At 41.7% G+C, this 14,840-nt stretch overlaps 1 protein-coding gene across 1 annotated transcript in view; it reads left to right on the forward strand.

Moving 5' to 3' along the window:
• Nucleotides 1-113: 113 nt before the first annotated feature.
• Nucleotides 114-14,840, forward strand: part of LOC118428944 — a gene marked incomplete in the record, with an annotated part of 16,325 nt that continues 1,598 nt past the window's right edge. Inside the window, 19 exon segments of the mRNA XM_035839247.1 lie at nt 114-413; nt 2,892-2,982; nt 6,321-6,460; nt 6,761-6,800; nt 7,104-7,171; nt 7,316-7,427; nt 7,547-7,609; nt 7,786-7,839; nt 8,071-8,273; nt 8,400-8,715; nt 8,985-9,173; nt 10,001-10,079; nt 10,510-10,656; nt 11,522-13,275; nt 13,421-13,599; nt 13,725-13,794; nt 14,061-14,159; nt 14,324-14,589; nt 14,758-14,833. Coding sequence (XP_035695140.1) covers nt 373-413; nt 2,892-2,982; nt 6,321-6,460; nt 6,761-6,800; nt 7,104-7,171; nt 7,316-7,427; nt 7,547-7,609; nt 7,786-7,839; nt 8,071-8,273; nt 8,400-8,715; nt 8,985-9,173; nt 10,001-10,079; nt 10,510-10,656; nt 11,522-13,275; nt 13,421-13,599; nt 13,725-13,794; nt 14,061-14,159; nt 14,324-14,589; nt 14,758-14,833 — 3,987 coding nt within the window.

The raw sequence follows: 14,840 nt of genomic DNA on the forward strand, positions 1-14,840 counted from the left end.
ACCCTCCCATCCATCAGGCTGTTTGGATTCGTCCATTCCATAGTAACCGCTTCTGTGACACGCCAAAAGAAAATCCATCCGCCGTCAGACAAATATTCAAATTCGTCCAAACTTGACGATTACAACAGCTTTTGATACAAATCAATGACAAAAAGACACATGAAATTAAGTTTGACGCGTATTAGATATACTGAACCGAGGTAAACCTAGAAAGAACTTGGGAACTACTTCCGCTTCTTGCGCATGAATATACCAAAAGAAAGTGTGTTGTGCGAACCCAAATATTGTCCTCAGCCAGAGAGACACAGTTGTGGAAACTACGCGATCACGACTCAGGAGACCTGAGAGGTCTCTGGGCTGCTCTGCACCAAGATGTCGTCTGATGACGTGGCTAAGAGCGTTGGGAGAAAGCTGTGAGTATTGGGGACCGTGTTGTATCATTTACGACCGAACAGTTGTCAACAGGGACCCTGAAAATGGCAACTGTTTATGTGCTATAATTTACACCTCTCGTCTTGCACCATTCAACCTATATTCAGGACAGGTGGTTGTCCATTTAATGCCTAGGTTATCATGATGTGTGTTCTTGAAGAATCATGAGACAGCTTCATTATTAATGCAGGTGGTTCATTGTGTATAAATCGGTATTCAGACCACATAAATGATGGATTGGGTCGGCCCAGGTAAAACATGTAATCATGTGTCTGCAGCACAGGTGTCAAAACGAGTACAGGATATGTTTGTGATTTTTACGGGATACTAGAGCCTGAGAGAAGTTGCCATAGAAAATTCCGAAAGCTACAACAAGCATTTGATCAAGGCAAAAGACAACATTGAAAACATCATCTATCAAATGACTGTATAGAAACTCTACAGTACATTCCTAGAAATGTAGCAGCCATAGTACATTGTGGAAGTTGAAGATTGTTTTACACTTGATGTCTGATAATCAAGATACAAACAACACACAAAGGACCAAGGATATTATATTGTCGTTAAAAGGACCAAGGATTTACATTCTCAAAGCATGAATGTTCTGTTATCCTTGTTGGAATCACACATGAAATGAGGTTTTGTTAGTTGCATTGGTACATATTTCCGTTACCACTGAACGAAACAAAGCCATGTCCTACTGCGTGTACATGAACAAGCACAGTCAAACAAAAGCTAAGTGCTATTGATAATGTTTTCCTTTTGGAAGTTCTAACATTAAGTTGTTATTTAGTATCATCATCAGGAAATGTGTTACAGCATGGAGTAAGGCCCACAGCAACACCACACTATCTTGTTGCCTTGGCTTCATTACCAAATGTAGTTGTTGACCTTTACAAAGCATAGTCATTTTTGTCCCCACAGGGTTCTTGAATCTACATTTATCTGCCAAATTATTATAGTATAAATGAATTGATATATCATGTAGCAATCTGAATAGATTTGACGACAAAGGAGTTAACGGCAAAGAAGTTAAGCACTGACCCCTGATATATATAAAGTATAAAATTTTGACTAAAAATCTTTGGCATGCAATTGCAAAAGGAGATACTGACATACTGTACAATCTATCTCCTTCCGAGGCTCCTAACTCACATATTTCCACATTTCTTTCCAACACTTACAAAATTGCCAGTATAGATTATTAGATATAACATGGATAGAAGAAATGTGAAAGAATCATTTTTAGTTACATTATAACTAAGTTTTATTCTCCCCTTTGACTGTAGATAGTCAAGTGGTTTTGTGAAATTACCTCTGACAGGGGCTCCAGGTCCTGATGTGTATCCAGATGTACTGTAATTTACCAGTCAAGCATCTAAATTCAATCATGGCTCTCTAAAAGGAAAAATGCATCTAGACAATCAGTTCAGTTCATCCTCTGAGACTGAGAGGTGACACAGCAGTCGCCACAAATGCCTGTCCAGCATGATGGAGCGAAGCTTCTCGACCTGTAGACCTTATTTTGATGAAAGATTTTGGGATGCAATAAGTGAATCTCTATTCTCTACCAATGATTTAGAAGTTGCTTCAATGCCTAGATGATGGGGGTGGCTAGATATTAGGACTCGTACTACTCATAGCCCAACATTTAGATAGTTTGTGCCTCAGGGTTACATATAGTAAATTATATTACAAATAATGGACCCAGACAGGTGTAAATGATTCTTTCCTATGGTTACCAGACAAACAAAGTATTATGATACAAGTCAATTAGTCTGATCAAGGCTATCGTATTGTTCTTGGTGTGATGTATTGCCTCCAGCATAATGGTCAAATGCCTTCTTGGAAATCACTTTGAGTCAATTGTTTTAAGACAGTACCTTTCTATTGTATGGTGTATTGTTAGTGTTCAGATAGTCTCTACATTATCTGATTGAAATTCAGCACTTCACCAAAGTCTATTCTATATTCAGGACAAGTTTGCTTGTCTTCCATGTCAGCAGCTCCTGAGAAAGAATGAAGTAACCAGTTTTGTTACTCAAAGTCAAAGCCTCCTGAGACAAGAAAAAGACTGCTGTCACTTGCTATTTTCCATTTCAAACTGCCTTCCATCACAAAATGGGTGGCATGGTGCATCTTGAATAGAAGTTCTGTTGCATAGGAACTCACTTTGAACAGTGCTGGCAGTCACATTGCCAGAATAAAAATGTACCACTTAGTTACACTGCAATGCTGTCTGAATAATCTGATGGAAACATGGATATTCCAGTCCAGGTTCAGGGCCTTCAGGCCAGTGTTTATAGTAAGTTATACAGCCCGTAGGAATCAGAAGGTGGTTACCAAGCTGAATGTATACAAAACAAATTAGGCACTCAATAAGCCTGTTCAGTTTATGTCACTATTATAACACGTTGTGGGAAATGTCCTTCATTGATGTCTTTCTGTTTATCATTTAGGAAATACTACATGCAGATCAAACGCAGGGAAGATGGTTTTGACCTTTCAGGAGCTTACCTTCCGCAACAAGACTACCCACCCCTCAAGCCGGTAAGTACCTGATTGTAAAAATGTCAAAAATACAAGTGATAAACAAGAGAGTTATAGAAGAGTAGTACAAACAGACATCAATCTTAATACGAGTATTCCAGTTTTCTTTAATTGCTTATAATGTCTGTGTAAAAATGTTGAAGACTTAATTGTAGTTTACTGAATTAATACAAGCAGCTTATCTTATCAATTGAAAATTCAGCCCTATGCATCAAAGAAGTCATCTTCTTGTTGCCAGTCCATCTCTTAAGATTTTTCATCAGTCTCTCTGTTGGTAGTCATCATTTGCATATTGCGTAAGGTTTAGAGTGTTTCTCCCTGTCTCCCATAGCAACAGCTTTGTGTTTGCTGTTTACTTTTGGTGAATGCTGGTCAAAAGTCATTGGATTTGGAGGCCCCTATGGCAAGTGTAATTCGTCAGCTTTGACGGTGGTGACAGGTTCTTAGTCATGGGACAAGGGACTTTAAGAAATTCAGTGGTGCTGACATTGAAGAAGGAACTCACAAGACAGCAAGTACAATCACCGTATGTTGAAGAAACTGGCGTTTCAAAATTGAGTAAGAAGAAGAAACAAACCGACAAAAATTGCTTTTACAGAAATTTTCTTTTAACTCATTTTGCAAAATTATACTCCCAGAAAAATTGCTCCAACTGAAAGCTTCTTGCCCCCACACTTAACCATCATCCCTGATCTGCCCATAATGACATTACATAAAGTTTGATGACCTGTATGAGCAATGAAAGTTGTCATACCTTCTTGGTCACAACTTTCTTAATCCTTGTATTCTAAATTGCAGTTTGTACAGCAACTATAGCAACCCAAAACTGTAGATAACTGAAAGTTCACAAACAGGTTTCTTCATAAGCTACAACCTTTTGTTGTTCTGAGTTAGACCTATCAGTCACCTTCAACAATTGTTACTGCCAATGTACTCAGTACCACACCCTTACCTCATTTTAAGTAAACACTTGTGAATGGGTGGGGTCAAGTAACAAAGGCATACATTTGGTCTGTGTGGCGTGGGTGTAGCAGTGTATGTATCATAGGTAGGGTATCTTGAAACAGGAGGGTGAGGTGAAGGTTTCTGTCTTGGCCTGTGGCCAGTTGCTGAAGTGTATGGTTAATCCCCAGTAATGAGATGACAAGTGGAATCACCTGTGCTTACAGTTTTCAACCTTAATGAGCTTCAGTAAATAGATGTAGATCAAATTCCCCTGCATAGTCATTGTGTCACCTCCACACTGCTTGGGTCAATTTACATCAAACAATGTGCAACCATAGAGGTCAACATCATCTCAAATATGACCTTTATGGTTGGAGAAAAAAAACAACCCCGCTGAACACTTTGTTATGTTTTCTCTAAAAAGGGTGAGGCAAAATAGATTTTGGGTACCGTAATTGTCAGTCTCCTTTATAGGTTGATAACAAGAACCTTTAATCACAGCTATGACGTGACATTCACTGAAATGCTGGCTCACTGTGATTTTATGTCTTGGTTGTGAATATAGAACCTTGTTAACCAGTGACTCTCCAATCAGATGAAATATTCACTGTCTCAGCAGGTGTTTGGCTACCTGGCAACATATCCTATACAGCAAGCCTTCTAATTAAGTTCTATCGTAACCGCAGTAATTTTTTTGTCTCTACTTCATACTTAAAGGACAAATATATGGCTGGGTTAGCTGTGTGTGGAACAAACAAAGACGCTGGGTGTCCACAAGTTTGGTTGCTATGTGGTGGTGCCTTCCATTTGTTTGATTTATAAACACCACAGCCTTGTTTTGTTGGTGGCATTCGAAACTCAGTACTTACTTGAAAGTAGACGAATGTAATTTGCGTTGCTGCATGAGTTGCCTTATCCTTACGCTTAATTGAAAAGTAAGCAAGCAAGCTGTTATTTTCCATTATGTGGTGTTTACACACTACATACCTGCGCTTCACTGGAGGCATGTGTGAAAGATGATAACACAGTACAGGTGGTTAGAAGAAAAGAGAAGAAAGAAAGTGACAGGACCAAAGCCTGTTGAACTGGTTATAATTTCATCGGTTTCTAAGATCCTATCCTAGCATGTAAATGTAGTTACCTGAGGGTGAAATGGGCTGGGCTGGACATTACCTCAGGATGCTTCTGGTTACCAGGGAAATGTCTGGTAATCATGTAGGGTTCTAGAACTATTGCTTTCTAGGTTTTTGGTTGCCATGTTTTTTGGAAGCATACAGTAGATTAGTCCATGGGCCAGAGGACATATTGATACCCTACCCTCTGGGGTGGCAAATTCTCCTTGTGATTTTGTGTTGTGTGAAAGAGGTGTCAAATGAATCGTAAAATGGTTTACTGGTAATTATTTCAAATGTTGTCTTACCCTAAGTGGCATCTTTTGTTATCCCTTTTTCCATACATTTTTCTCATGAAAACCTGGAACATGTCGATATGGATACCCCTGCACCACCTTTGTCTTCAAACCCTCTCCTCCTACATCACCAATTTTATGAGTTATCGATCAGAATGATAACAAAATCTTCTACCATTTGAAATCTTTTGTCCTGCTAATGTATGTTAATTTTATCGCTAAGTGTATAATTTTTACAGTCAGAAAAGTGCCAGGGTTAAAGGTGGAGCTGATAAGGGCAGCCAAATGAACCAACAACAAGGGACAGGCGATAGTCGCTAGGTTACAGTGTTTATATAGTAGTATACAGGTGACCCCGGGGCGACTGGCCACAATTTCATGTAGTACAATGACTGTGAGCTAATTATATGGCCAAGACTTTCTTTTGAAAAAAAGTTGTTGGAAAAAGATTATGGACTGAAAGACTGATGATGTCAGATGTGTTTTGTATATACTCTATGTATGTTGTTGACTGAGTGAAGTACAGGTGGCAACAGGATGAAGATGTGTGGCCCAGGTTATGACTGGCAGAATTTTATTGCTGATTCAAAGAACAAGGCCTACTCTTATATCACATTTACATCAGTCACAGATAAACTTCATGATAGCTCAAGACAGTATAGGAGGTTACCGGGTAGTTCAAGTTCAAGCGTCCATTATTAGAGTAAGGAAAACTAAATGCACATTGAAATAAGGTTAGAGAGTCTGTTGTAAAAAATGTTTCCTCCTCAGATATGATGTGGTAACATACAGAGGTCTGTAGTGCTTAAGACATTTGAATAACGAATTAACATTTCAATATTTGACAAAACAATGAAAGAAGAGCTGGCACCTACCTTTACTTGTATGCCAGAGCTGTGTTGGGTGAGGGTGCAGCAACAGCATTCTGAGTTTTTCTGGCATGCTGATTGTACATTCATATGTTGATGTTGTTCCCTTGTTCCAGAGACCACTGATGTTGTACCATGATGAGAGGATGCACGACCGCAGTCTCAAGCACTACTTCCACAGCCCCAATGTCAAGACTAAGATCCAGAAGCTGGGTCCACCTAAGACTCCCTACAATCAGAGAGAGGGCAAAGTCAGGTAAAAGTCAATATGTTATGTGTAAAAGTTGTGCAGTGATGTACAAATGGCATTGCCTGGTTACTAAAAACACTCATGGGCAAGAATGAAGTTTGTGTTGTAAGCCATAACAAATTACACTTTAAATGTGCTAACTACATCAATAAGCTTTTGTACAATGTACTGTAAAACGGCTTATATATGATTAGGACGGATGGCAGCAGATTTTAAGTACTAGGTTGACAGCATTCAGCCTTAAGTTAAGTGTTATAATTACATGAACCACTCTAATATTATTTTTCCTTTTTTTTTCTTCTTCAGGAGACGGATAGACAGGGTGGTTACCAAGACTCAGTTTGTGGTGAGAAAACACCCTTTATGAATATTCCTAATAGATATACATTCAACATGTCTTTATTGCAAAGGTGTTTTCATATGGTACAGAAGGTTACTTAAGAAATCTGTTTGTGACAGTGGCTACTGCTAAGTCTTCCCTGGCTTTATGTGTCTTTTCATGTGTGTGCACAGTATAAGCAATATCGAGATAGACGTTTGAATATTTGTATAGTTTGTTTACCTCTAACAAGATAGTAAGAAAAGTGGTTTGCAGAACTTTTGAGGTTCAAAAGCATTTTCACTGACTCATGTGCAATTCTATCTGCAGGAGCCGCTGATTCAGGATTTCAATGCACCCCACTCCCCAAGGGGCAGGCGCCGCTCACCCAGTAGAAGGTAGGGACTGCCTGACACAACTGATTACCTCGTAACAAGACATATTATTAGCAACTGAAGAATTTCTTTAAAGGAAATCAACCAAGTGGTATTCAGAGATAAGAAATTTTGATTAATTCAAAGAAATTTCTCTCCCTTTTCCAGAGCAAGGCTTCGTCCTGCAAAGAAGGTGCTGAGGCGGTCACCACCACCAACCATCACCAAGGGAGAGGCCCAGAGACTGGTCTCCATGGCAACCAAGTTACTTGTGGCAACAGTAGGTGTCCCAAACTTCCATTCCATGCCTCAGAAAACTTTTGAAAATATTGTTTCTTCATGTTCTTGTGGAAGACATTGTATCTTATTCACTAACACACATTTTTTTCTTTTTCTCAGGAAACTGTGGATTTAGATTCTTTACCTGGGTACCACCGAGGTCCCACTGCCTCATACCCTGAGGTAAGACTAGAAATTAAAACAGAAGTCAGGGTTTAAGTGTCATTCATTATATTGTTCCCAACTTACTTGACATTATTCCTTGCTGGTTTATGTATTAAGCAATTCTACTGCATGTAGCAGAACCAAGATAATCTACATTTTGTAGTAACCAGATTGTGTCTTTCTTTATTTCTTAGGTCACAGGTGGAAGACTTCCAACCCTGGCAGGACGAGTTCCTCAGAGACCACAGGTGCAGTTCAATACTTCCCACCTTATACACTCTGCAGTGCTCTGACAATACAGATATTAAGGAATGAATCCAGACTATCAAATCTGACATAAGACACTGCTAACAGCTCTCTCATTGTCAATTTGATTTCTGCTGATTTCATGACCTTATAGCTGCATAGTCATTGGACATAGCATAACATGGGGTCTTAAACTCATCTCTGACTTTAAGTCTTAAATGTACCTCATGCAGAGTGCTCCAGCCAAGGAACAAAAGAAGCGGAGAGTGAGATACACGTGGGACATCAACGGGCGCAGAGTCCCTGTAGAACCGTACATGCACGTGGAACCAGGCAGTGATGAGGACCCAGACAGGGAGCCTACTCCTCCTGAGTATAACGGCATGAACATTGCTGTGTCCAATGGCTCCACTAGACACATACCTGAGTGGTTACAGTAAGTAGCAGGCTTTCACACTGAAGTCCACCACTGATTCCTCTATGCCTTTTATAAATGTCATTTGATATTGGTAATGAAATCATCCTTTCAGAGCCCTTTGTGACACTGGTATGTAAATTTCAGACTACAAATGTCCAAGTTGGACATGGAGGGGAGAGATCCTCAGCATCAGGTCCGACCCAAGTCAGCCAAGTGGAGGCGCGGCAGGCGGACCACCTCCCCTCGCAGCCAGCGCCCGTACTCTGCCCACCCCACGGCCTACTACCCGCCTGTTCCCCCTGAGATGTACCTGGACCTCCCGCCTAACTCCCCCCCTGCAGGGATGCCTCCGTACGCCTGGTCGCCCGAGTCTATGGACATGGCAACTCAGACCATGGAGGAGATTGGGACTCAAACAGACCTGGAGGACAGTGGGATGTCCACTCTGCATAGTGGAAAGGTGAGAGGGGCTTACTACTACACGTCTGGATATAGAACGATACTATAATTCAAAACAGCCTTACAATATTTATCGGTAGCCACACAAAAAGACTAGCCTGATTTAATCGCGCTTCTTATGATTAAGCCCGTCCTACATGGAGAGGAGCCTACCAGCTCCGGATAGCAGAGTTTGCGTTACACGGACTAAAAAAAGACCAGACAGAAATGTTTTTTCTGGCTGTGTGAGAACCACAACATATCTATATTTTGTCATATTCTGGATTCCAGGTATCCTCCAAACCGTCTGTGACAGAAGAGGTAGCCTATGAAGTGTCTGTCCACACTGCTGACCGCCCAGCAGCCAGTCTGAACCCAGAGGCTGCAGTGTTCGTCCAGCTGCACGGGAAGAAGGGAGGGACAGAGGAGGTGATCCTACAGGAGTCCAAGACTCACAGAATGGCCTTCCAGAAGGGACAGGTATGGCAGAGCTAAACTGTAGATTTGCAATTCATATTGGCCGTTGGTACAATTTGTTTTGCAGCCATCGCCTCCCACTCGTGTCAAGTGTATTTGTCTAGTCACCCAGGTGTCACGAGGCATCAAATCCTCAATCCAGGTAATCTACAGGTTATCAGATAGAAACAGATGTGATTAGTTCTTACCTTTCCTATTGGCCCAAATGCATGTAAAAGCCTGCATCAGTCTGACCTGCACCTGCTAACTGCTGCCTGGGGATAAGTTATTCTCAGTGGTGGTAATTTCAAAAGGTCACACGGCTGCTTTTCTTCGTGTGAACATAATCTAGGCCGAGCGTTTGCCATTTTCCGGAAATCTTTTTAAGTCAGGTGTCTTTCTTGTTGGGTGTGTTATTTTGGCTTCACCAAATGTCTCAAACAGTGACATATGATACCAAACAACTATATTTGTATGTTAAAATTATCATTATTACACTTTTATACTTTTAACAATGTTTCATGATTAAAGTTGAGGAAATGAAATTTTATTTCTTACTTTTGGTGATAATTAGCAGGTGAAGGGCTTAGACAAGTCAGAAAAACCTTTTTGGACAAACCTTCATTTAAACTACTGACAAGACATATGACAGGAAAATGGTAGTGAGCATTGTTGAAAGATAGTTCACACTATTACAGTATGTGTATTCAAGTTTGATGTTTATTAAAAAAGAAAAATTTGTCATTCAGGCTCACAATTATTGTCTACAAGTCACCAATGATAGAGGTACTGTTTCACTATTGATGTGTGTTTAAATGTTTAGATTGACAGCTACATCTTCCTCCTCTCAGATCGACAGGTTTGATATTCAGACGACTGATGTGGGAAGACTGCTGTCTATCACTGTAGGCCACAGGCACACAGACACAGGTAAGAACAGCTCATTTCTCAAACAGTATTAAACTAACCGTCATTATTCGACTGGAAAGAAAATTTATGTATTCATGAAAAGCATTGCACCTGAGGCTAACACAAGAAATGTACCTGTATGTATTGCATGATGTATGGCAAAGGAAATGGGGTTTCAGATAACAGTAGAACAGTTGGATAGCCTGAGTATCATCCTCCGTAGAAACCGCTGGCTCACGACTTTCACTTGTTAGCAAGCGAAAATTGTGAGCCAGCGGTTACTACGGAGGATGATACTCAGGCTAACAGTTGGATTCAGAATGAAAACAAACTGAAGTTATAACCCAGACACATTGTCAAAACCTCCCAAAATGGTAGGGCCCCATTTATACAGCATATACTAAGTAGATGTGGCATCCCCTCCCTATCCTTACTCCTATGTTTTCCCCAGATTGTGCTTGGTACCTGGATAAGGTTGTAGTGAAGAGACTTGGGGAGACAGCTGTGACATACGAGTTTCTCTGCAAGTGTCAGCTGTCTGCTGAAGATAACAAGGCTGTGATGGAGCTTCCACTCAACTGGTGCTCGACTGAACTAGGTACTTGTATAAAGTTGTATAAAGGGTATCACAATAAACTCAATATAGGGGATTTTGTCAGTAGTGCTTGAATCAGTGAAAATATTGTGTTGAAACATCACTGAGAGGCTTAGTAAGTCTGATAGAGAATGATGCACTTTATATTTTGCCACCACCATGACAGTTTCAGCTATGAAGTTCTATTTAGGAGGGTCTATTTTAGAGTATCCAAACTTTGTCACACATAGTTGTACATATAGTTGATCATAGCATAGAGTTGTACATATACATTTGTAGCTACATTTATGTATGTTTGTCAACTTACTGATTTTGCTGTTAAGATAAATACCTTCTTTGTAACATCTCTGTGTCTGTCTATGCCATGTACAATCCATCTGCTTCATTTCTGCCTACTGCATGCATTTCACTCAGTGATATGAGTGAATGCCCTGTGAGGTTTGCACAGGTAGGTTAGAAAGGCTGGCTACAAGGTGTTGTTGTTGTGTCTTGTCTCGTGCCTGTCCATGTACATGTCCAAAATGTTGCTTGAGTTCTGCTGTTGGTTTGCAAGAGTTGTTTTTGTCCCCATTTCTGTCTCCAAGTTGTACCAAAACACACAAGAGTAAACTTCACACAACTTATCACTGGCATACTAGTACATCACTGCACCTAGTCAGAGTTATGCATTCCTGTGTCACTACAAACATATGTTATCCAAAGTGCAAAGTTCTTGTCTGTATGCTCAAATACCTTGAACTCTTCCTTTGCTTGCTTATTTGTACTTGTATACCAATGTCACCCTGATTGAAATACGCGATTATACAATACACTTACCTGCAAGTTATAACTGACAGACACGTGTATAATATCAACATTTCTTTTACAGATGACTCAGACAAGACATTGTCAAGCTCAAGTTCTGAGAGCGACTTCTCAGAGGAATCAGAAACAGAGTCAGAGCTGGGATCCAAAGGGTCTCATAGGTCAGGCTCACAGAAGTCCAGATCTCATGGGTCAGGATCTGAAAGATCTGGATCTCACAAGTCAGGATCTAAACAATCCGGATCTCATAAGTCTGGCTCAGAGAGGTCTGAATCTGAAGCAGAATCAAGGAAGTCAGAAGCAGAATCTGGCAAAAGTGAGCAATCTAGAAGAAGTGAAGGGTCAAGAAAAAGTGTGGGATCACGGAAAAGTAAAGAATCTGCAAGAAGTAATGTTTCAAGAAAAAGTGAGCAGTCCAGATCAAGTGCAGGGTCTAGGAAAAATAAAGAGCCAGAGAAGACTGTAGAGAGAACACCTTCCCCTGACTTGGAGAGCAAAAGGAAACGTAGACACAGAAGACCAGAATCTCGTTCATCGCTTTCTGGGCATGATGATGAGAAGATGGATTCAGACAAGGAAGTCGAGGCTGAGAGAGAGACTTTCGTTCGTCCAAAAACTGCAAGAGGCAGGAAGGTTCCCAAACACTCAGATTCTGACTCTGAGCGGAGACCTTCCAGTGAAACTAAGGGGCTGACCCAGGTACTTATTGTGCATCCAGAGGAAGAGGAAGCAAAATCTGATGTGGAATATTCTGCCACAGACAATGACTCTGTAGCCGTAACTGACCGCAGTGAAAAGATGAGCTATGTGGAACCAAGTTCAGACAGCAGTCTCTCGGATGTTGAGAATGAACCATACTACCAGAAAGATCTCCCATCAGATAGAGATACTAATGAGGAACAGGAAGAGGGAACACCACGGAGGCTGGTGAATTACAGTGACACGGCAGGAGAAGGGGAGGGCAGTGGCAGTGAGGAGGAGGAAGACGCAAAGGCACAGGACAGTGACAGCAGTGACTCTCAGTCAGTCCATAGCGCAAGGCTAGTGTCAGCAGTGGAAGTAGAAAAAACTCAGGTGGAAATGAGGCACGTGGTACAGGAGCCGGTAGCCATGGCCCATGGCCCACCTCCAAGGAAGGTAATACTGAAACAAGTACCAACCGCAAACCTGGTAACTACTGTGGCTGAGGTCCATGTACCTACGCCATATGAAACAGGTGTGGCTCTGGATGAGCCTGAAAGAGAAGAGTCTTTACCAAGTGAGGTTGAGAGGACGGAGACTGTTACAAGTGAGCCTGAGGGGACAGAGACTGCTCCAAGTGAAAGTGCGAGGACTGAAACTGTACAGGAAGAAGCTGGAGACCTGAACGAAATCACACCACCCACCTCCCCGACCATTGAGGAGTCTGAGGGAAGTCTCAGTCCACGTAGATTGAGTGATGTTGGTGAGACCAGTGGCGAGACTCCTGTGCCGAGGAGTGATGAGACGTCACAGAAAGAGGAGGAAGAGAGGGGACAGGGGAGTGGGGAAAGTGAAGTTGAAGGGGAAGACAGCACAAAAGCTGATGATGAGGGGCTGGAAGGGAAAGATGCAGATCAACAGTCAGAGCAGAAAGAAGCTGATGACAATATTGAAGTAAAGGCTAGTGATGATGGTAAAGAAGGTGAAAATGTAGAAGATACTGTGGAAAATGAAAAGGATGACAAAGAGAAAACAGATGGAGGAGAACAAGAAATGGAGGACTCTGGGAAGGGAGATGATGAGAAGAAAGAAGAAACTCCTGAAGAAGCCGGTAGTGTCTTCATGGAAGGTTTTAAGGTAGGCATTAAAGACAAATCAAAATCTTATTACTGTTTCATACATTCTGAGGTAAAATATTTATACCAGTATAAGCTTTGCAGCTCTCTGCATCAAATATGTACAAAGTAACACTATAGATTCTTCTACATCTTATGTGCTCTAGGCGGGCCTTGAAGCAGTGAGAAAGTCAAGTATGTCAACAGCGAGCCCCTCAGCAAGCCTCGCATCACTACAGGCAGAGGAGGCCCATCCCAAAAAGGGTCCAACAATCCACCAAGCAGCCAAGATAGGGGACTTGGACAGACTGAAGGAGCTTGCCACATATTCAGAGGAACTTATGAGGTGGGTGGATCAATACAACTGAAGTGTTGGATTTTGAACATACCAGTGTTGCAAAATATTGAATTTTTCTATCTTGAAGCAAAGTTGACAAAGCATTGGCTTTACGCTAATCTTCTCTCTTCCAGCCAAATGGATGAACGAGGCTGGACCCCCCTCCATGTTGCTTGCGCAAATGGCAGATTGGAGGTTGTGAAGGTAAGAACTAAGATGGTGTGTCCTTAGAAGCACACTGTGCTAGAATTACAGTGTAGTTTCTGCTCAGTAATGTGGCATCAAAGTCACAGAGAGGCCTATAAGGGGCTTAATTATAAGTAGTGTTGCAACAGCAACCTTCATGCTAGTGTTCAACACTCAATGAACGTCATGATGCTATTTATGGTGTATAAGGAAAGCTCTCTATCGTACCATGTTGTAAAAATTAGCATCTCAGAGTGTGTGTGTACTTCTTGTCTCCTGACTAGCACTTGTCTGTGAAGACGGCCAACCTGTACAAGGAGACGCCTACTGGGTACACGCCGATGCACATTGCTGCCATGAACGGCCATGTCAACTGTATGATGGTGGGTGGTGGTTCCTTGTGTTACAAATTGACACTTCTATTTGTTACCTTAATGCAGACAGAAAGGGGAAACTCGAAGTCAAAGGTTCAGTTCTCAACAGTGGTTGTATAAACTAGTATAAAATAAGTGAATGAAGATAACCTACATGTACTGTTATCTCCCAGGTCCTGCATGCCATGGGATGTCCCATCAACTCCCGCAGTGCAGACAGCCAGACCCCGCTGCACCTGGCTGCCATGAACGGACACCCTGAGTGCTGCAAGTGGCTGCTGGCCAACCGTGCATCGCTGGACGCCAAGGATGCCATGGAGCGGTCGGCGCTCGAGCTGGCAGAAGAGTACAGACATGACGCTGTGGCTGAGCTGCTGAGAACGTGCAGGAAGGAGCTGGAGAGGAAAGACAGCTCCCTCAGTCTGCTCAGGACATCGGGGTAAGGAACGGATAAACCTTTGTGCATGTTATAAAGTTGACTTTTTTTTCTCTATTTGATTTCAACATACAACTTTGAAGATGGTAGAACAGGTGTAAATGCCTCTGATAGTTACAACTCAAGGCAACAAAATGTACACACAATTGATACAATGCGTTATCTGAACAGGACATCTAAAGATGCTGATGTTGGCCCACCGGTGGAGGAGAGTGAAGAAACAGAGACATGGCATGATGATAAAGAAGTGAGTC

The sequence above is a fragment of the Branchiostoma floridae genome, chromosome 13, assembly GCF_000003815.2.
Source record: "Branchiostoma floridae strain S238N-H82 chromosome 13, Bfl_VNyyK, whole genome shotgun sequence".
Classification (NCBI taxonomy): domain Eukaryota; kingdom Metazoa; phylum Chordata; class Leptocardii; order Amphioxiformes; family Branchiostomatidae; genus Branchiostoma; species Branchiostoma floridae.